The sequence below is a fragment of the Aethalodelphis obliquidens genome, unplaced genomic scaffold (genome assembly GCF_003676395.1).
Source record: "Aethalodelphis obliquidens isolate GAN/ISIS:26980383/991018 unplaced genomic scaffold, ASM367639v1 scaffold2, whole genome shotgun sequence".
Lineage (NCBI taxonomy): Eukaryota > Metazoa > Chordata > Mammalia > Artiodactyla > Delphinidae > Aethalodelphis > Aethalodelphis obliquidens.
The window spans coordinates 77,840,207-77,861,728 of NW_020837946.1; the positions used below are offsets into that span (position 1 = coordinate 77,840,207).

Below are 21,522 nucleotides of genomic sequence, written 5' to 3' on the forward strand. Positions count from 1 at the left end.
ACCTCTCACTGAATGAGAGACCTTGGACCACTGAGATCAGGAAGGGCAATCAGGAAAGATTCATATTTAAGTACTTTCTGTATGCCAGGTTCTGTGTCAGATACTAAGATTTATGCAAAATGTAAGCCGGTTCGTGCCCTTTGTGATTTTTTTAATGTTTTCTTGAAAATTCTGATGTTCTGTTTTAGTGCTTGAAAACAACTACTTAATATTATCACAAAGACCTTCACTTTTAAGTGGAACTTAATTAACTTTTTAATTAGCATGAGCGAATAATCATAGAGCTTGTGTTTTCCTTGAAAAGGTAGTTGTGTTCATTTTACTCATACATTACAGACCGTCTCAGTTGCTGCCAAGAATGGTACGTCATTGAACAAAAACAAAGAAGATGAGGATATAGCTAAAGGTAAATAAAGGATCATGCACGTGTAATTTAGTGTTGCTAACCTAAAAACTAGTGGAGTCTGAAAAGTAAGAGAAACAATTGACGAGATATAAGATTGATTGAACTCATAAGCGTTGTCAGTAACATGTATTTAATGTCCTACCTTTGACGAGATTACATTTCACCTTTTCTTTAATGCCAAAGTTATGAGTCAAGCACAGAAATATGTTCATGACTTGTCCTATATGGAAAGCTACCCATATTATAATGTCACAATCTGTTTGCTGTAAAAATAATAGCTGCTATATATGACAGACTGTGATAATAAGGAATGAGCAAAAACTTATTTTAAAAAATGTCATGGTTCTCTGCCCTGTCCCCTCTCCCCTTCCTGCCCCCACAAAAGCTAATTGTTTAGCGTTCAACTGGACAAATAAGATATTCACTTGATTTATTCTTATTAAATAGTACATTATGTAATATTTCTTATTAAAGTTTTAAAAAATAAGAATTAATTCTGGCTGTCTTGTTTTTTGTATTTTAATTTTTCAAACTAGCTATTGAATTATCATTGCAAGAGCAGAAGCAGCAGCACACAGAGACAAAATCTTTATATCCATCTGCAGAAATTCCATCAAATAATAAAGTTGCAAGGAAAGTGAGAGCTTTATATGATTTTGAAGCTGTGGAGGACAATGAACTCACCTTTAAACATGGTGAAATTATTATTGTTTTGGATGACAGGTATGTTTTAAATATTTCTTGAATATTTTGAAGTTATTAAGTATAATACCCTTAATTTAGAATGCTGGATATTCAGCTTTTGACTTTGGTGTATTTAAATCGTACTAGAACCTTTTCTACCTTAGTTATTTTTTTCTCAAATTAGACTGGGTAGTGTGAGTTTCTTATTCTTTTGTTAAATTTGGTAATAAAGTATTCTTTAGATCTTGGATTAAAAATGTATTAAATAATATTGTTTATTATCACAATTGGGAAACAGAAATATTCAGTCATCTGAATGGCATTTATATTAGGAGTTGTATATTCTAAAATTACTGGCAAAAAAAAACTTTAGGAAGAGATATAGTTATATTACCTTTGATCAGTGCAACCAAAAACTACTCAGCTCCTCCGCAATTCTTAATCTGCTACTGCCTCTCCCTCGCAATTTCTCTATCACTTAAAGTTGTAATAAAGAATAGATCTGTCTGTATTGGGCCTAAGTCTATTTTACTTTGCTTTTAAAAGAAATTGATGAAATTTAGCAAGAGTGAGACCTCATAGCTTGTTGCTGTGAAGAGAGATTGCAAATGTATTTGGTATCCATTATAAGTAACTTAGTAAGGATACATTAGTATATTTTTAAATGTGTAGATACATAAAATCATTTTACTTTGCTACAGTAAATATTTATTGAGAAAATGTTATGTAAATAAGCTGTGTTTATAATAAAAAAGTGACCGAGGGCACAGTTCTTTCTTCATGAAACCTAGAATAAAGTAAGGAAGTTAAAGTTAGAGGTAATTAGGTGGGATGCAGATTGTGAATGCCATAAGAGGTAACGTTGGGGTCCAGAAGAAAGCAGAATCACACCTGGTACAAGCATCTAGGAAAGAAGGCTTATCCAGGGGGTCTATTTCAGGTGTTTGGAAAGGAATAGACAAAATTATCATTTCCAGATTCTGTGGCTGTCCATTTACAAGGTCCAAGAGAATCAATGATCAAACTGTTAAAACTGATAAGAGTTCATCAGGTTGTTGGATATAAGCTCAGTATACAAAAATCAGTGGTATGCTTTAATCACAACTATTTAGAAAATGTAGTAGAAAAAAATGTCATTCTCTATAGTCACAAAAATTATAAATGATTGAGGAATAAATAAACCTAACAAAGGTACATAAGGACTTTATGGAAAAAATTATAAAATTCTTTGAAAGATACAAAGGAATATAAATATATGTAATATATTTATGTAAATATAAATGGAGAGAGATACCATGTTTATGGTGAAGAAACCTTAATATTGTAAAGATTTAATTTTTCCAATGTTAATGTATAAACAGTGCATTTCCAATTAAAAGCCCAATAAGACTTTTTTTTAGAGAACTTGAAAACATTTTAATTTTAACATTAATATGGAAATGTGAAGGTATACAGTAACGTAGGGAAGGTACTTACCCTGCCAAGTATCAAGGCATATTAACAAGCTGTAGTAAATAAATACATAGACTGTTGCAACAGGATGGAATCCAAAAATAGGCTCATGAAAGATAGCAGCTTGCTGTTTGAAAGATAGGCTATCATAAATCAGTAGAAAAATTGGTGTACTATTAAGTTTTTGTGCAGTATAAATAAAATTTGATTCAGCTTCACACAGTACATAAAATTTCATTCCAAATAAATTAAAGAACTAAACGTGGGAGAGGGATATAAAGGAAAACCTGAAACTATTAAACAAATATATAGGAGAATAGGAGTTCAAGGATAGAGAAAGATTTCTTTTTTAAAAAAGTGTAGGGGGCTTCCCTGGTGGCGCAGTGGTTGGGAGTCCGCCTGCCGATGCAGGGGACGCAGGTTCGTGCCCCGGTCTGGGAAGATCCCACATGCCGCGGAGCGGCTGGGCCCGTGATCCATGGCTGCTGAGCCTGTGCTCTGCAACAGAAGAGGCCACAGCAGTGAGAAGCCCGCGTACCACAAAAAAAAAAAAAAAAGTGTAGGGACTTCCCTGGTGGTGCAGTGGATAAGACTTCATGGTCCCAATGCAGGGATTCGATCCCTGGTCAGGGAACTAGATACCACATGCATGCCGCAAATAAGAGTTCACATGCCACAACTAAGGAGCCCACCTACCGCAACTGAGGAGCCCATGTGTCGCAACTAAAGGAGCCCACGTGCTGCAACTAAGGAGCCCACCTGCTGCAACTAAGACCCAGCACAACCAGATAAATAAATATTTTAAAAAATAAAAAAAAATTAAAAAGTGTAAACCATAAAAGGTTGCTAAATTTGATTATAGAAACAGAAAACAACATGCAATAAAACTGTAAGCATATGTTAAAAGACAGTGACAGTTTGAGAGAAGGTATTTGCATAATGCAGACAAACAAATGCTAATCAGAATATGTACAGAACTCCTACATATCCATGAAAAGAGACAAATGACCCAGTAGAAAACGAAAAGTGGACAGAAGGTATGAACGAGCAGTTTACAGAAGAGGCATTTTGGATGCTCAGAAGTGCAGATGAGCACAGCAGTGAGATGATTTCTCCTGTGTGACATCATGTGTTGATTGGACAGTTAACACGTGTGAGCAGAAATGACATTCTCACACACTGCTGAGGGAAAGGAGGATGGTGAATTGCCACAACCACTTTAGGGAACATTTGGCAATACTAGTAACGTGTTCTGTGGCCCTGCAAGTCCATGTCTGTGAATAAGCTAGAGAATTGTTGCATGTACGCCCTAAAATCTAGAATGATTATTGCCCCAATCTTCATAAGGGTGAAAGACTGGAAATAACCTAAATGTCCGCCTGTATGGGGATGGATAAATCAAATATGCCATGTTTGTGTGATGCATCTTTAAAAGGAATAAGCAAGAGCTGAAAGTATTGACATAAAATTTAAAAGATCTATAATGACTAGTATTTATATCTATAGAGCTGACTATAGATATCTATAGGTATATAGATATCTATAGATATATAGATATTTATATCTATAGAGTTTACTATATAGATATAGTAAAAGAATAAAAAATACACTTGAAGGAAGGTGACATACCAACTTGATAGTGGTGGTATGAAAGATGGATGTGAGTTTGGGACTTGGGGATGTTGATAAAGGAAACTTCAGTGTTATTTATAATGTTTTGATTTTTTTTAAGGCCCAGAATCAAATATGACCAGTTGCTGATTGGTTCTAAATTTAAGTATGGGAGTATGGATGTTTTGTTTTATTTGTGCTTTTTTATAGTTCCTATTAAGTTTAAGAAGAACTACATTTAAATATAGTGGGATTTGAGCTGGTATTTTCAAAGTAGGCTAAATTTAATTTTTATCTTAATTACTCTTGACATTAGTGTACTGAAATGTAGAGTAACAAGTGACATTTTTGTACTGTATTTTCAGTGATGCCAATTGGTGGAAAGGAGAAAATCACAGAGGAATAGGACTCTTCCCATCTAATTTTGTAACAACTAATTTAAACATAGAACCTGAGGCAGGTAAGTTAAGTCTGAGGGAAGGTTGAATCTATTGAAGTTTTTTTTAACTTGAATTTTGTGGTTCAGTTTGAAATATAAAGTAGATTGGCATTTAACTCTTGTTTTAAATCATTTATTTATAAGGAATACAGTGTAACATACTGCTTACCAAATTAAGGCATTAACTTATCCCAGGTCAATTCCAAGAGTTATTTCCTTAACATTATATTTTAAATCCTTTGAGAGCTAATGTACAGAGGTACAATTAAGGCATAAAATAAGCTGTGCTTGACCATGTAAATATTTAAATCAATGTAATTATAGTTTAAGAGGCAGTATGTGTTTGTTCAGTACAAACAAATATTTGTTTTATTCATCACTGAAGCACAGTATCAAAGCGGGCTGGGGGTGGGGTGGTGGTTGGGAGAACTGGTTGACAAGTGCTGAGTGTGATTACAGGGGTTAGGAGTACGCCTAAGTTTTAGACTTTTCCTCACCTTGATTTGATCCTAGCGAACTCAGAACAATAACAAAGTCATGTAATCAAGGCAGTAGGTCCCTAGTTCAGATCTTCTGAACTTCACTCAGTTTTGCAGCCATAGACCGTTCCCCTCAGCTGCTGCCAACCATACAGAGAAAGCTTCCATTTGTTAGGCAGGCAGGGAGTTGGGGGGAGCTGAGTGTAAAGAATAGCTGATGATAACACTAGTGATGGTGAGGATCAAAAATAGAATTGCTCAGTGGTGTTTAAGCACTCATTTGTCAGGTGTTAAGCCAAATCTTTTGCTTGCACTATTTCGTTTAATGTTCATAAGTCTGTGAGATAGGTACTTTTGTTACCTCATTTTACAGATAAGGAAACTGATGCTGAGGTTATGTGGCTAGTAGGTGACAGCCAGGATACTAAAGTCAGCTAGTCTGCCGTTAGAATGTACTTGTACTAACTGACTCACTGCTGGACATACTGCTTCTAATCCTTATAGTTCTAGAGAAAGAACTTAAATTGAAAACTCTCTGCACTGTGTGTAACATCATCTTTGTATGGGTAGGGTGATGCATTCAATTAAAATGAAGTGTAGAGAGATGAATACTGAGTACTCTGCCACTATTTATACTTTTTATTCCTCTAGTCTGACTCTCTAAGTAGGTATGAAAATTAGAGACACTAGTTTTAATAACTTGATAGACCACGCTCAGGGAATCCTATACTATGGTGATTTCCCCTTGGCATAGGCTAGAGAGATTGAGCTGCAGTTTTAAAAGGAAAAAATATTTGGGGTTTTCAGTAAGTCCTCATGTTATGCTGAGGTCTGCTCCTTAGGGCATATTTGAAAGTTAGCCAAATATTTGAAATAACTGTTGGGACTTATAAGTTCTTTGGTTATATAAACTTTGATTTTAATTTTTTTTACTAAAATTTACTTTATTAAAATATAGTACATTATAGCAGTACTCCAGTGAGCATTTAAATAGTTTTTTGTATATGTATGTTTGTAAGTTATTTTTCAGCCTTCTTTTTCCTAGGAAAAGTTTCTGTTTTGTGTTGCTTTAACCGTTATCAAAGTTAGGTTGAAATCAAGTCTATTTTTTTGTACATATAGAAAATAATTTTTTATAGCAAGGAAAGAGTGTAGAAGTTGTTCATAGATTTAACTCTGAAATGAGCTAATTAGATAATACTCTGTCTACTCTCTCATATATATATATTCACCCTAGTGATAACACTCAGTTCTCAGGAAAGTGTCTGTAATGACAGTTCCCATGAATTGCTTACTTGTTCCTCTAGAATGTAAGTTCCATCAGGGCAGGGATTCTTATCTGCTTTATTCATTGGTGTATTTCCAATGCCTAGAACAATGCCTGGCACGTAGTAAGGGCTAAATAAATGGTTGTGGCATGAATGAGTGAACATACGTAATAATTTATATTGATTATGAAATGTGATGATTATTTAAAGGGTTTCCATTTTCTTATGGATAATCACAGGCTACTTATAAATTAATGACTAAAATACCAAAGTAAATACTAAGGAACTTAAAGTTTACTTTGTTTCCATAGCAGCTGTGGACAAATTGAATGTAATTGATGATGAAGAGGAGGAAATTAAGAAATCAGAGCCTGAGCCTGTTTATATAGATGAGGTAGGATCCTTCTTTTGTTTAATGGTTAAACTGTTGAGACTTAAAATGTATTATCCTTGAGAATGCTTGGAAAGAGTAATTTTTATTATCATTGAAATTAAAACTCTTTGTAAAGTGTCCTATTACTTTTTTAGGATAAGATGGATAGAGCCCTGCAAGTATTGCAGAGTATAGATCCAACAGATTCAAAACCAGACTCCCAAGACCTCTTGGACTTAGAAGGTGAATATTAGGGATTAATGTCATTTAATGTTTTAGCTATTTATAATGTCTTAAATTTCTTCTGCCTTGGGTTGCTTCCAGAGTTTAGAAATCTCTGGTGGGAAATAAGACTGGTGTAGTAAATGAGTAAACATATTACTTAGAAGATGTTGCTGTAAAACTGCCTATCCTGTCTAGTGAAGAAGTCTTTGCTTTTCTGTAATATCACTAGTGAAATTTGCAGTCCAAAAAAGGACAGAATTAGAAATAACAGCATATTAATTGAGTCAAAATGTTCGAAATTCTTATTCCTCTTTTAATTCTCTTGTGTCGTAACTTTAAATGTCAAAATTATACATGATCTGTGTTAACTTTGTAATGCAGTTATTTGATGCATGCTGATGTGTCTTTTTAGTCTCTAAGAAATCTGAAACAAAACAAATGTCTTTATGTCTTTTTTAATCCATTGGGAGAAAAATCTCTGTGATAAATGGAATTAAATTTTTTTATGGAAGAAAGCCTGGTTATGAATATATAATATTATGCTATTGTATCAATGTTTACATTTGGAGATATATAAAATGTTTTATTTTGAAATGGCTTAAATAAATGAAAAATGTTCATATCTAATCTGTACTTAATTACATATTTTATACACTGTGACTCAAATTCCTTTTACTTTAGCTAATAATAGTTTTCTAGGTATTTTTAAAATTTTTGAGGTAACTCCAAATTTCAGTCTGCAAACTTAGTACTTCCAGAGAACATGGTGGGATTTCTGTTCTGATTTTGACTTTGCCTTGGTCACATGATATTAATGTTGATGCTGAATAGTATTAAATTTGGTCTTTTATAGTACCTTCTCTAGCATAAACTTAATTCTCTTTGTATTTTGCATGGTGTTGCATATGGTGCTCTGTTGTTCAAAATTTTTGAAATTGACTTAAACTGGTTTTTAGTTTCAAGATTTTAAAATATTTTTGTATTTACAGATATCTGCCAACGGATGGGTCCAATGATAGATGAAAAACTTGAAGAGATTGATAGGTGAGATTCTTCATGCAGGAAATAACAAATATAGTTTTCCTAAGTTTACTTGTTTTTGGCAGAACTTTAAGCTAGGGAGTTTTTGTGGAACTGTTCCAATCTTTTGAAATTGTTTCTCAGTTTCCAAAACTCTTACAAACTAATAGCAGAATGGTACTTTTGATTTTGGTGCAGTTTTTTTCATGGCAATATATTACATGCAGAATGATAGACTCCAGCTCTTACAGTGCCAGTCTTCCTTTTCCTACTTGGGCTGGAGTTGAGAGATAATGAGTTGTGAAGAATAAAGCACAAAAATGGGAATAGGGATCTTAGGCAAGCATTGTTTTGTTATATAATGAGAAGTAGTATTTGTAAAACTTTCAAATGAAATTTCCTATGTGTTTGTGACTCTAAATCCAGTGTATATACCTTCTGTTCTCATTTTTGTTCCCTGTATTTCTGTATCTCTGTTGTCCTTTTAATTTCATTATCCTATCTAGTCTTACACTTCCTTAAAAATACTAGCACTGAAAGACAGACTGTCAGGGTTTTGAGCTTTTAACTTAATTTTGCTCCTTCTCTTATTCCTCAGAGCTTTCTGTCTGAAGTCAGAGGGGGCAGCCGTAGTGAATGGCAGACAAGGAAGAAGGCTTTAGTGCTCCACCATCCTCCCTTTCTGTTTACTGAACTTGTGTACAAAACAGCACAAGAACAGGAACTACTTTACTTCTTATCTACCTTTACCAGAGAAGAGTAGTAGCAGCAAGATTTTTTTCTAGTCACTGAAGATTATAATCTTTGTTCCCTGAGACTTTTTTTTTGTAAATTTGTTGTATTTTCTACAGAAATGAAAAATAAATCCCTGTCGCAGTAAATGAAATGATGGTAGCAGTTTCATCACATTTTATTGGTCTTATTTTGGAGAAAGCATTGAATATCTACCTATACATCTGTTACTTTGGTTTCATTGAAGGCATGTTAATGGTCAGTGAATAATCAAATGGGAAAGATTAAAAAGAAAGATAGTATTATCTTAGGTGTGGTTAGGGGTGCAATTATTATAAACCTTTCTGGAGCCTAAACATAGTCTATATCTTTTAACCCAGCGATACTAAATACATAGGGATATATGCAAAGATTTACCTCTTAGAGTGTTCTTCACAGTGTTATTTATAACAAACTTGAAAGTAACTAAAATAACTCTTTTTTTCCCCTTAATTTTTATTTATTTATTTTTGGCTGCATTGGGTCTTTGTTGCTGTGCGCGGACTTTCTCTAGTAGCAGTGAGCGGGGGCTACTCTTTGTTGCAGTGCTCAGGCTTCTCATTGCAGTGGCTTCTCTTGTTGCAGAGCACGGGCTCTAGGCGCGCGGGCTTCAGTAGTTGTGGCTCATGGACTCTAGAGCGCAGGCTCAGTAGTTGTGGCACAGGGGCTTAGTTGCTCCGCGGCATGTGGGATCTTCCGGGACCAGGGCTCGAACCTGTATCCCCTGCATTGGAGGTGGATTCTTAACCACTGCGCCACCGGGGAAGCCCTAAAATGTCTTTCAATGTGAAATTGGTTTAAAAAGTATTCTACATCCATACATTCTACAATAAAAAGCATTACCACTGATAAATATCTATTGACATGGAAAGATGTCATGCTATATAATGAAAAAAAAAACCGAAGATATGACAGTATAATTTTATTTTTGTTGATAAAAAAGAATATCTTCAGAGAAAAAGGTCTAGAACAATTAAAAATTAGAGTGATATTTTCTGATATGAGTTAATTTTTTGAGTGAAAGCTCACCTGTTAACCAGTTCTCTCTTCAATTTCAGTTCCTGAATGGGCCAGCTGGCATTTTCCATTCCATGCCCACTAACTGCAGATGCATCTCCTGTTCTGGAAAATGCTTGCTGTTCTGCAACAAATTTTTATTGACTATTTACCTTTGTCAAACATTCAGAGATGAATAAAATATTGCTTCTTCACTTGAATGGATCATTGTCAGTTTGTTTTTCCTTAAAAGAAAAACAACTTTACTGTCAGAATTTAAAATTTTACATTTCATTTCTGTCTGTCATTGTACAGAATGAAATTTTGTAGCATTTATCACACTAGGAAATTATATTGTGTAAACAATATAAATTAACCCCAAAAAAGTGTACATAGAGTTATTGAAGAGAGATCCATAGCTTGAACTTAACTATGTTCCAGGCTGTTCTAACGTTCTTTCCTTCTACCTTCCGAAAACCGTTTTCTACCACCTTAATCAAATTACCCTCTTCATTCTTCCCTCGTGTACCCTTCTCGTTCCTTTCACTTGCCTTAATTCACACTGTCCCACTGACCTGACTTAGCCTTCCTTTTTTTGCTTGGCCTCTCCATCCTTCCTCAGGTGCCAGCTTAAGTCCCAGCTTCTCCCTAAAGCCTTTTCAGTCAAATTAATCCCCTCCTCTAAACTCTTCTGTTCCCTACCTATTTCATTTAATTTTGCATTCAAATATATGCTGTCTTACATCATTTGCTATTTTTCAGGTGCTTAGCCTTGTCTTCCTAGTAAGTTGCAGTCTTTCTGAAGGAGAGGACCACACCTTCTGCCTAATTTCTCTGTCCCAGGATAGTGTTGGGCACAGTTTAGTAAAAAATTTGTTTCTTTGGTATTATGTCTCAAATCCTGGAAGGTGATCTCAAATGTGCTCAGTCATCCTGCCCTTCTATGTTCTTCTGGTATTCATCAGTATACTGGGTTATGTGGACCAATTGCCTATGGTTATTTCTTAGTCACAAATTTGTCAGCATGGACACTAATTTCTGAAGCTTCCTGTATGATTTATAACTGGTATTTCTGAAAATAGAGTTTGACCTCCTTTATACTGTCACACATGCAAGAGAGGAAACAGCACTTTTTGTTTGTTTGAGACATAACAGTCTCTGATAGAGGAAAGGTGACAAGTCCTGACAGGACTCAGTCCAGGTCATGTATTTGGGAGCCCTGTGTCTGGCTGCCTGTGTTTGCCTCTTGTCTCTCGAGTCTCTCTGTGTACATATTTAAAAAGCTACATTTAATAAACAGACTTGTGGGTGCTTTAGGCCAGATAAAGTGGCCGTTCAGGGTACTTCCCAGGGTAACAGGCAAAATTGTACCAAGTCAAAAGGATTTGCATTGGAGTTCCTTGGGCAGATTTGAAGATGCAAATTTGAAAATGTTCTTATTTGGACCTGGTTTCACTCACTTTTTCGGAAGAAACCAGCAAACAAGCAGTAGAGACTAGTTCATTATATTGTTTTCATTTTCATTTTCAAGGATAAATAATATTCTTTTTTTTTTTTTTTAATCCTTTCATGAGTATGAGCAGATGAAAATGTGTGTGATTTTGTTTGTGAATGTACTTTTATCTCAGTCATATTGTATTTCATAGCAGGCTCTGGGCCTTGCCTGAGGACTTTCTTCTACTAAGATTTTTTTAATTAAGGCTTGGACTCTTCCTAAATTTAGTAATTATTCTTCTTTGTAATTGAATTTCCAACAGAGACCTGTAACATAAGAAACAACATTCTCCTAGCACCAGAATTATGAATTGATTGCATTTTATGAGGTGTGGAAAGGAGTTCCCCTAATATTATGAAGTCATATCAGCCTAGATATTACATGAATTAAATAATTCCTCCTCCCATTTTCCCTTTTTGAATATACTTTCATATATATAAAGAACCTTTTAAAATATGAGTAGAAAATGTGGTAAATTTTTAAAAATAATTTATGTTGCTAAAAATTAAAAATATGCTTAAAATACTTAAAAACTTTGAAGAGTATTAAAGTGCTTCCCTTCTATGTTAGGAAGCATTCAGAATTGTCTGAATTGAATGTAAAAGTCTTGGAAGCTCTGGAACTATATAACAAGTTGATGAATGAAGCACCAGTATATTCAGTCTATTCAAAGATCCATCATCCAGCACATTACCCACCTTCATCAGCTGGAGTTCCAATGCAGGTGAGCATTTTTGAGAACATTTTTCAAAATTTAAGAAAAGTTTTAAATTTAAAAAAAGAAAGCTTTAAAGCATAGTATTAAAATTTCTATGGTCTATGAATAACATTATAAAATTCACCTTTGTCAAAAAATGTTGGCTAAACAATTAGTGTTCACCAGGACAATTACAAAGACACTGATATTTCACAAATACATTTTAGTTCATTTATAACATAATGAAGAGACCATTAAATATATGAGGGGAGTTCTGTTCTTCATAAGCTTTTGTAAATATAAAGCATAAATCCTTTATGTAAGTGTAAATCCTTTTTGTAAGTATAAATCCTTTGATTTAGGACAGTGCCTGGCATGTCACAATTTCTACAGATGAGGTACTGATGCTGTTCCTGTTGCTCAGCAAGCAAAATTTAACATTTCTTTTAAATTTCTGTTAAGATTTCTTTGACTTACATGATTATTAAAAGGCTTCATTAAAGAACTCATTTTGTTCTCAGATCATGCTTTATATTTTCTTAGATGCACAACTTAAATTGTGCATGCATAACATATATGATGCAGGCATATAGATGCAGGTTCCATGAGCCATTCATGAACACCATCTTTTCCAGAACTTTACACCTTTTCTGTGTTTCCCAGCTGAACTGAATATTTATTTTTATCAATATCCATTATTCTGAAACCTTTTTGAAATTTCGGCCAGTTAGTGATTGAATTCAGAATGAGTTTGGATGAACAAATTTCATATTAATTTACAAAAACTGGTATGTAAAGGAGTGTGTGAAGGAGACACCAAGGAGAAAAGATAGAATATGGATGCATAATCTAGATGACTTGACACAACATAATTGTTAAGTAAAAAAAAGAATAGTTACCATGGTAACTCACATCGGACAAGATGCATTTATCAAATATGCCATGCCCTGAACTTTTGAAAATGATGAAAGAGTCATTACATATGAGGATAGAAAGAATTTCTGGGTGCAAAAGACAGCTGGAGTTTATTCAATATTGCTTCTGTTTTCAAAGAGTTATCTGCTGCTGCTATGAACATGGAACAAAAAGAAATGTTTGCGCCATTGTGTTATGGGACTGTGTATTGTATTTACTTCTTTGTGTGTCTGTAAAGGGTTATTTATTATTCCTATGTCAGGTTTTTCTGTTTAGTTGCATACTATTTACAGTCTGTGTTTTGCTAAGCATAACTCATTTCTTTAAAAAGCTAGCTTTCAAAAAAAAAAAAAAAGCTAGCTTTCTGTCTAGTTTGAGTCTTCACATGATGCTATCTGTACTATTCGTGCATAACAGCATTTGAAATATTCAAAGTTCCTATTCTAATTTGAAAAAAAAAGTTCGTACTAAAAAAAGTTAGCGTAACACACCATTAATTGCATCTGTGAAGGCCACTCAGGAATCCTAACCTGCAGAAGAGGTCCGCTTCCACCATCTCAGCCTGTGGTCAGTGGGCTGTTATGTGTCTGCTAAGGAGGTAATATGATTGTACTTATTAATGTCATAGTTGATTTGGCATTTCTAGCATTCTAAATTTTCATGTCATTGGTCTTTGCTTTAAAAATAGCTTAGTTTAAAACTTATGGTTACCAAGGGGGAAGGGGTGGGGGGGGAGGGATAAACTGGAACATAGGGATTGACATATACACACTACTATATATAAAATAGATAACTAATAAGAACCTACTGTATAGCACAGGGAACTCTACCTAAAACTCTGTAATGATGTATATGGGAATAGAATCTAAAAACAGGTGGATATATGTATATGTATAACTGATTCACTTTGCTGTACAGCAGAAACTAACACAACATTGTAAAGCAACTATACTCCAATAAAAATTAATTTTTAAAATGAGCTCAGTTTAAAACTGGAGCGATTGATATTTATTAAACGTGCATCGTTTTGATGCTGTATTTGGTAAGCAGATGGTAGATCCTGTATGTTACCCTGGAAATTAAGTAGGGCACATATAAATATTCACAGAGACTTAGACCTTTGCTATTTCTTAAGAGTACATCTCCTTTACCCATAGTTCTTCTTTCCTTTTGTCCTATCTGTCCTGCAGGCAGGATGAAGGAGGCATTGGCAGAGAGGGCCTGCACTCTGCCTTGATACCATTTATTCTTCAACTTGCTCTTTTAAGTTTCATTCTTAAGAAGTTGAATAAGTCACCTGAGATGGGGGTGAAGAAGGTCATCTCTCTGATGGTAACTTGAAGTGATACTGTGCTGCCCTTCAAGGGAGTATATAGTTTTCTGTGGCTCTTCAGCAAGACATGTTACTTAGTAATAGGCAACCTGGGTGGATTCCAACGTGCTCCTTAAAAGTACACCACCTCCCTTCCTTTCAACCCCCTGCAAAATAAAAGAACAAGTAAATCATAAATTTCCATAGATTTGGCACTGTGATTTGGAAGCGCTTCGCTTTTTATACTAGGGTGGATAGATTGGTAGAATCAGATTGCTCCCCAAAGAAGTATAACATTTTATTTCATTTAAGTCTTTTAAAGTTTTAAATGAATTGCTAGGTAGTTGTTTGGGAGATCAGTAAGTCAACTTTTTCTCTTTGGTTAATAGACATATCCAGTTCAACCACATGGTGCAAACTATATGGGTCAAAGTATTCACCAAGTCACTGTTGCCCAAAGCTACAGCCTAGGACCAGATCAAATCGGTCCACTGAGATCGCTGCCTCCAAATGTGAATTCCTCAGTGACAACACAGCCTGCTCCAACTCCGTATTTAAGGTGAGTGTTTGGGAGCTGTGTTAATTTTGTAATTATATGCATTAAATTTTCACAGATTTTCAGAATGAGAATAATTAGACCCTTCTCTTTATAATAATAGTGCCCTCTTTTGCTATTGAGATGAAGTTGTAGAACTTCCCATTCAAGATCCCATGAAATTGGAATGGTGCTGTCTTAGCTTTGTTAACCATACTGAGATGGTGCCTAGACCTGGCTTATGGTCTGGGTCCCCGGGACAAAATAAAGCTAACTGTCCCTTACAGGACCCAAGCCTGTACTTGGGTCCTGTAAGGGTATACTTAGCATGGTGCTCTAATCAGCCTAGTAAAGTAGTCCCAGACATATTTTAGGAGCATGTACTCCTAAAAATCAGAAAACTTTTGTTACTTTGACTCTTAAAAAGAAGTGTGTTTGAGCTGTGGAATTTGTAGTCTAAGTTTTCATACTAACTTCTATTCTGAAAAACATGTTTAAATCTTGCCTTCTGTTAAGTTTGCTTAACCACACAAAATGTTTATTCAGTACAGTCACGTGTAATGATTTGTAAGGTCTCTTCCCAATCTTAAATTCCATGTGTATAAATTTTAGACATTATCTGGAAATTAAATAAATCTGTTGGTACTGGTGTTTGATTAAGTTAAAATGTAAAAATTTTGTTATCCTGGGTGACACTAGGAATTACAGAGAGAAAAACGAGTATAGACATTACTCGTTTTTGGACGAGTATAGACATTAATCCTCCTATATTGAAGCAGTGTATTTGGTGCATTTAAAAATTATATATCTTTTATAAGATATGCTATAGTAATTACAGGAACAAATGAAAGTCCTGCGATTTGGTGTGACTTTTCAACTTAGTGGGGTTTTGGGGGTTTTGTTTTGTTTTTGTATAGTGTCAATAAGTAAACTATAGGTCAGGACTATTTTGAGGGTAGATTCAGGACCCTATGTGGATTACATGTTCTCCCTGCCTTTATTATTTTTATGTAGGGATTCAGGTTAAGCTATCCCGGGCAGCTTTGAAAGTGCCCTACCAAAGGAAAGTATAAAGAGTGGGTGAGGAATAGTGGTCTCCTCTGTGCTGATCGAGAGAAGAGGGAAGGGAGAAAATGGGCTGAGGGTGTACTTGAGCCGGGGTTTTGTTCTCATTGCAGCTGGCCAAGGACGCCAGCATCAGAAACAATCTGCGTCTCCTCAAAAGATTTCTAAATGTTTTCCGTGAGAGATTTTGGAGAAAACAGAATTAGATAGGCCGTATAAGCCTATATTTTATTTCTTTTTGAGTACTTTCTTCTTCCCAAATATAAAAATTACATTAACAGTATTGGATAGCTGGAGTAGTTAAATCATAATCGGAATAGTAGAGGTATATAAACTTAAAGAGACGGAAAAGACATTTTTATTTTCTCATGATGATTGATCTCTGACCGTAACTTAGATAAAGTAATTATGGTTTTCTTTTTAAAATTTTGTTTGTAGTGCTGGACAAGACACTGTTTCCAATCCTACTTACATGAATCAGAACTCTCACCTTCAATCAGCTACTGGTGCAGCTGCTTACACGCAGCAAATGGGGATGTCTGTGGATCTGTCATCTCACCAGAGCACTACTTCCAGTTTGCCGCGGTCGGCAGGCTTTGCAGTGGCAGCTCCAGCTCATTCAGTTTCACAGCAGCAAACAGATTACCCTCAGCAGCAGCCTCTCCTTTAAAAACAAACCAAGCAAAAAAAAAAACAAAAAAACAAACAAAAAAAAACAAACCAAGCATTTTCTTGAAAGCCTTCCTAAGTGTACTACTTGACCCTTGTGATTGTAATCTGAAAATATTAAAAGAAGAAAAAAAATTTTTCTCAGCTCAAAAGGCCCATGAATAAAGCTCAGAAACGTATTTTACTCTAACAGGCCATAAAAGGTTTTTTCAGTCCCAACTTGTTTGAGGTCAAATTTTTGATGAGAGGCAGCTTCAGGTTCCTTCCAGTTAGTTTTTTCTTACTTTCAAATCTCTCTACACAAATCTGGACAACCAGTAAGTAGCCTTATGACACTAAACAACATGACATAGGAGCGTATAAAGAAACCACCATTTACCCCTAAAATATGGTAATTGGGAGAGCACTGAAACGTTTAAGTATTTTTTGTCTGCATATTTTTTTTTCAGAGTTTCCCACCCATCATTATTTTAAAAGGCAAACATGTTTTTGTGTACGCTAGCTTCCCTACATATTTCCTTTGGCTTCTTAAATTGTAGTTGTGTTTGCAGTACTGTCAGTTTTGCTCTCAGTGGTGTGTTGAGTAGTAATTAGCATATAATTGTCTACAGAAGCAAGAGCACTTTGGGAGGAACAAAAATGTTTTCTGTTATTATCAGTGAAGACCATGTAAATGCAGTTGTGTGATAAAGCATTTAGCCAGTCCCCCAGTCATGCCAACAAGTGGGCTGAGGAATGCCCCACAAAACATTTCCATTCCCTGGAAAAAAACGATTTCTTTTCCTACAGGCTTCCTTGGCATTTAGAATTGCCACTAATGACCTTTTCAAGTGATTTTGGCCATTCTCTAATGAAGGTATGGTCAGTTTTTTTGTTTGTTTTGTTTTCCTGTAGTGTGGTGTGCAGAGATGCTGCATTCCCTTTTTACAGAGTATATGTGAATTTAAGCTATGAGACATTCCTAATAATTTGATGTGATATATATACCAAGTGTGGATGATGTGTGTTTTTATTGATGTTGTTCTTTTAAAGAGATGATTTGAGTACCACTGGTATGCCAGACTGTTGAAAATTTTGGCCATTCCTTTCAAAAGTAATCCTGAGCCTGTGGAATAATAACAGGCAATGGCTTTATAGGGAAGCCATCAAGACAGTTTTCCTGAAGCCTATGTTTTAAAGTGAGTTTATAGTGCTAACAGATTCCATGTACTTTAGGAGTTCGGTAGTAAACCAATAAGGATTGTTTTCTTTCCTAAAAATTTGCACACTACTGCATCATCTGCCAACTTTTTAGATAACACAACATGCAAATACATATGCTTACAGATATATGGTATTTAGACTGGGGAAAAACAATGGACATAAGTTTTGTTTTTAAAAAGTTAACTTGTGGGAATTCTCTGGTGGTCAGTGGTTAGGACTCGGCGCTTTCACTGCTGGGGCCCGGGTTCGATCCCTGGTTCGGGGAACTAAGATCCCGCAAGCCGCCAAAAAAAAAAAAAGTTAACTTGCATGGAAGCAAGATTTCTATATTGTTTTTTAAAGAAAGCCCTTAATCTTTCTACCAAGAATCCGTTTGAAGACAGTACTCTGGAAATTTTTGTCATTTATGTAGTTACAGAAATTTGATTATAAGTATGTTCCTTTTTCAAAGAAACTGTATATTAGAACAAAATAGTCTTATGTATACTACTTGGTCTACATGTAAAGGGAAAAACAAGCAGTATTTGAAAGCCCAATTTCTGTCATTGTCTTATTTCAGGTACAAGTAACTGGAAAGAAACTTAACCTTTCATGTCTCTGTTCTGTTTTTTATCCAGTATTTTCCTTCTATGTGAATTCAATTATATACTTATAAAAAATTCTAAAATGGCACCTTACTTTTTTGGAAATGAATCTTCTATTCTTTAAAGAAAACAAAACATAAAAAACATTTACAAAGCTGCTCTTAATAATAATTAATGTTTGCATATATATGGAAAATCTTATTTTTCCCCCAAACAATATTTAATAAAGTTATTTTAATGTTTGTGTAAATAATTCATGTATAATTGTGATCTGAGTTGTAAAAGCTTAATTCTGTATAAGTCTTTGAAGTAGAATAAATACTGCACACCCACTAAATCGGGATCTGCCATTTAAGTTCACCTAATGTAGTTTTGTAATGATATAACATGCAACATGTATATAGTGTATATTGGCATTTAGCAGTGAAATTTTATACATCCAGAAGTTTCTTCTCCCTTTTAAATTAAAAATTATTTTTGCCATACTGTAATGAATTTTGTGTTGCAGGTTGTTGATAGTATAAAAACGTTATTGAATCTGTGTACTGAGATGATATTTTTGGTGTTAATAAGAAACACAGGGTTGTTATTTTTCTTTCTTTTTCATGATCTTATGGATTGTATTTAAGACCTGTTTATAATTAAATGTTTTCTGCCAAAGGAATTGTCTAACATCAAATTTCTACATTAGGTTCATAGGTTTATATAAAAAATAAAAATAACTTCTGCTTTTTCATATTGTATCTTGGTACATTAGAAAGAATTCCTGAAAATTTATAATAAAATTAATTTTCGCTAATGTAGGAAAAATTTCCCCTGGATGTTAAACTGTATAAAGTAGGATATGTTCTTATAGTTTGGAAAATGTATGGTCTATCAGTATTGTCTTATAATTTGGTAATTTGTTTATAAAATTACCTGAACATTAAATAATTATAATATATCAACTAGGAGTTGATACTTGACTACGTAACAAATTTCACTGTAAATTTTTGAAGATAGTTATAGTTTCATTGTCCAAATTTTTTAAAAAATTGATTATTAGATGTTAAAAAAAATTATGGCTTAAAGATTTAAAAAGCAAGTTTTTCTTAGTAAAAATTGTAAGTGTCAAGGCCCCTGACTTCTAAGAGAGGATTTATTGAATTGTCATTATGATGAGAAAGCTGAAGTTATTTTTGTAAATAATAAATTGTAAATAATATAGCACCAGTCTGTCATGCTTTGTTTCTGTCAAAAGGCATTTTTCTTATTTACTTACATCAGTTTTAGTAAGTAAAGGGAGGACTCAATTCTAGGGATTTGATTTTTTTGTTAATTTGATTTATTTTTGTTTGAAGGTTAAAGATTTTTTTTTTTACATTTATTTATTTATTTTTGGTTGCATTGGGTCTTCATCGCTGTGCTTGGACTTTCTCTAGTTGTGGCGAGTGGGGGCTGCTCTTTGTTGCAGTGCGTGGGCTTCTCATTGCGGTGGCTTCTCTTGTTGCGGAGCACAGGTTCTAGGTGCGCGGGCTTCAGTAGATGTGGCGAACGGGCTTAGTTGCTCCGCGGCATGTGGGATCTTCCCAGACCAGGGCTGGAACCCGTGTCCCCTGCATTGGCAGGCGGATTCTTAACCACTGCACCACCAGGGAAGCCCCAAGATTTATTTTTTAATAAAGCTTTCTGCAGAAGAACTATTCTAATTTTACCAAGCCAAATTTGAGTTTGCATCTTTAAAAAACATTACTGTGTCAAAAAAAATTAGGTTGCTTACGTAGAGTAGTGGGATGAATAGTGTCCTCCCAAAATTCACGTTCACCCAGAATGTCAGAATGTGACCTTATTTGGAAAAAGTCTGCAGATGGAAGTAGGTAAGGATCTTGAGATGAGATCATCCTGGATTTAGGGTGAGCTCTAAATCCAATGACAGGTGTCCTTATAAGAAGAGAAGACACAGAGACAGCGAGCAAGTCATGTGAAGATGGAGGCATAGATCGGAATTATTCTGCCACAAGTCAAGAACTGCCTGGGGCCACCAGAGCTGAAGGAGGCAAGGAAGGATTCTTCCCTAGAGACTTCAGAGGGAACATGGCCTTGCTGACACCTTGATTTCAAATGTCTAGCCTCTAAAACTCAGAAGAAATCAGTGTTTTAAGGCACTATGTTTGAGGTACTTTGTTATGGCCGCACTAGGAAACTAATGAACTTGGATAAAAGTGTACAGCAAAATCTGGATACCAAGCATTCCAAACTTTTACAAGATTGGTTAAAATTGTCACAAGAGTTCTGAGACAAATGTTTGTAGCCCAATAGCAATCTTTTATTATCTTTTCCAAACTATAATGAAATTGCATGGATAAATGAAACTAAGACCCCTGATAATCCCATAATCCCATTTTTAGTGATTTTTTTAAAAAACATCTACATTTCAATTATTGCTTTCTTTATGCCAGAGGTGTTAACAAGATTGTAGCTTATGCATTTACTATTCACTCTTCTCCTCTATCTTGAGTAGTGGGTATTGAACGAAAGGAGAAATGTTCAAAGGCAAGCAGAGGAACAGAAGAAGAAACCAGAAAACTGGATTGGATATTCCCCAGAAAGGCTACTGAAGAATGGAGTTGTGTTCTTATTTTATACCATTTAATATACTCATGAGGAAAAGAAAGACTTTCCAATATCTTTATCCAATAAAGATAATAAAGATATCCAATACAGCAAGTCAGTGACCTCTACTAATTGTCTAGGGAGCCTGCTACCTTTAAAAAAAAATTGAGGTGAAATCATATAACATAAAATTAGCCGTTCTGAAATGAACAATGGCATTTAGTACATTTATAGTGTGCAGCCACCACCTCCCAAAATTAGACTTTTTGTGTCTCGCTGTTTTCACTTAATATAAAGTTTTTGAGGTGCATCTCTATATATACCATAATATGAGGTTCATATACCACAGTTTATTCATTCATCTGTTGATGGATACTTGGGATGTTTCCACCTTTTTGCTGTTGTGAATAGTACTGCCATGGACATGCATGTACCTGTTATTTGAGTACTGATTTTCAATTCTTCTGGATCTATACATAAGAGTGGAACTATTGGGTTATGTGGTAATTCTATATTTAATTTTTTGAGGATCTGCCAAACTTCCACCAACAGTGCACGAGGGTTCCAATTTCTCTACATCCTCACCGACGTTTATTTCCTAGTTTTAAAAGTTATAGCTCTCCTGGTAAATGAGAAGTGGTACCTCATTGTGGTTTTTGTGTTTCCCTAATGATTAATGATGTTGAGCATCTTTTCTTGTGCTTGGCCATTTGTATATCTTCTTTGGAAAA

At 34.8% G+C, this 21,522-nt stretch overlaps 1 protein-coding gene across 6 annotated transcripts in view; it reads left to right on the top strand.

The window, feature by feature from the left end:
• The window catches only part of STAM2 (signal transducing adaptor molecule 2), a 51,062-nt gene extending 32,202 nt beyond the window's left edge, over positions 1-18,860 (top strand). For 3 of the 6 annotated variants that reach the window (XM_027131348.1, XM_027131355.1, XM_027131352.1), the window contains exons 6-14: positions 337-406; positions 943-1,129; positions 4,519-4,613; positions 6,651-6,733; positions 6,868-6,955; positions 7,927-7,981; positions 11,790-11,943; positions 14,533-14,702; positions 16,182-18,860. In XM_027131348.1, coding sequence (XP_026987149.1) covers positions 337-406; positions 943-1,129; positions 4,519-4,613; positions 6,651-6,733; positions 6,868-6,955; positions 7,927-7,981; positions 11,790-11,943; positions 14,533-14,702; positions 16,182-16,413 — 1,134 coding nt within the window. In that variant the 3' untranslated portion in view covers positions 16,414-18,860. Of the gene's footprint in view, positions 1-336; positions 407-942; positions 1,130-4,518; positions 4,614-6,650; positions 6,734-6,867; positions 6,956-7,926; positions 7,982-11,789; positions 11,944-13,342; positions 13,548-14,021; positions 14,164-14,532; positions 14,703-16,181 lie in introns of those variants that run through there. The other 3 variants (XR_003438131.1, XM_027131350.1, XM_027131359.1) reach the window with 3 other exon arrangements.
• The last annotated feature ends 2,662 nt before the right edge of the window (positions 18,861-21,522 follow it).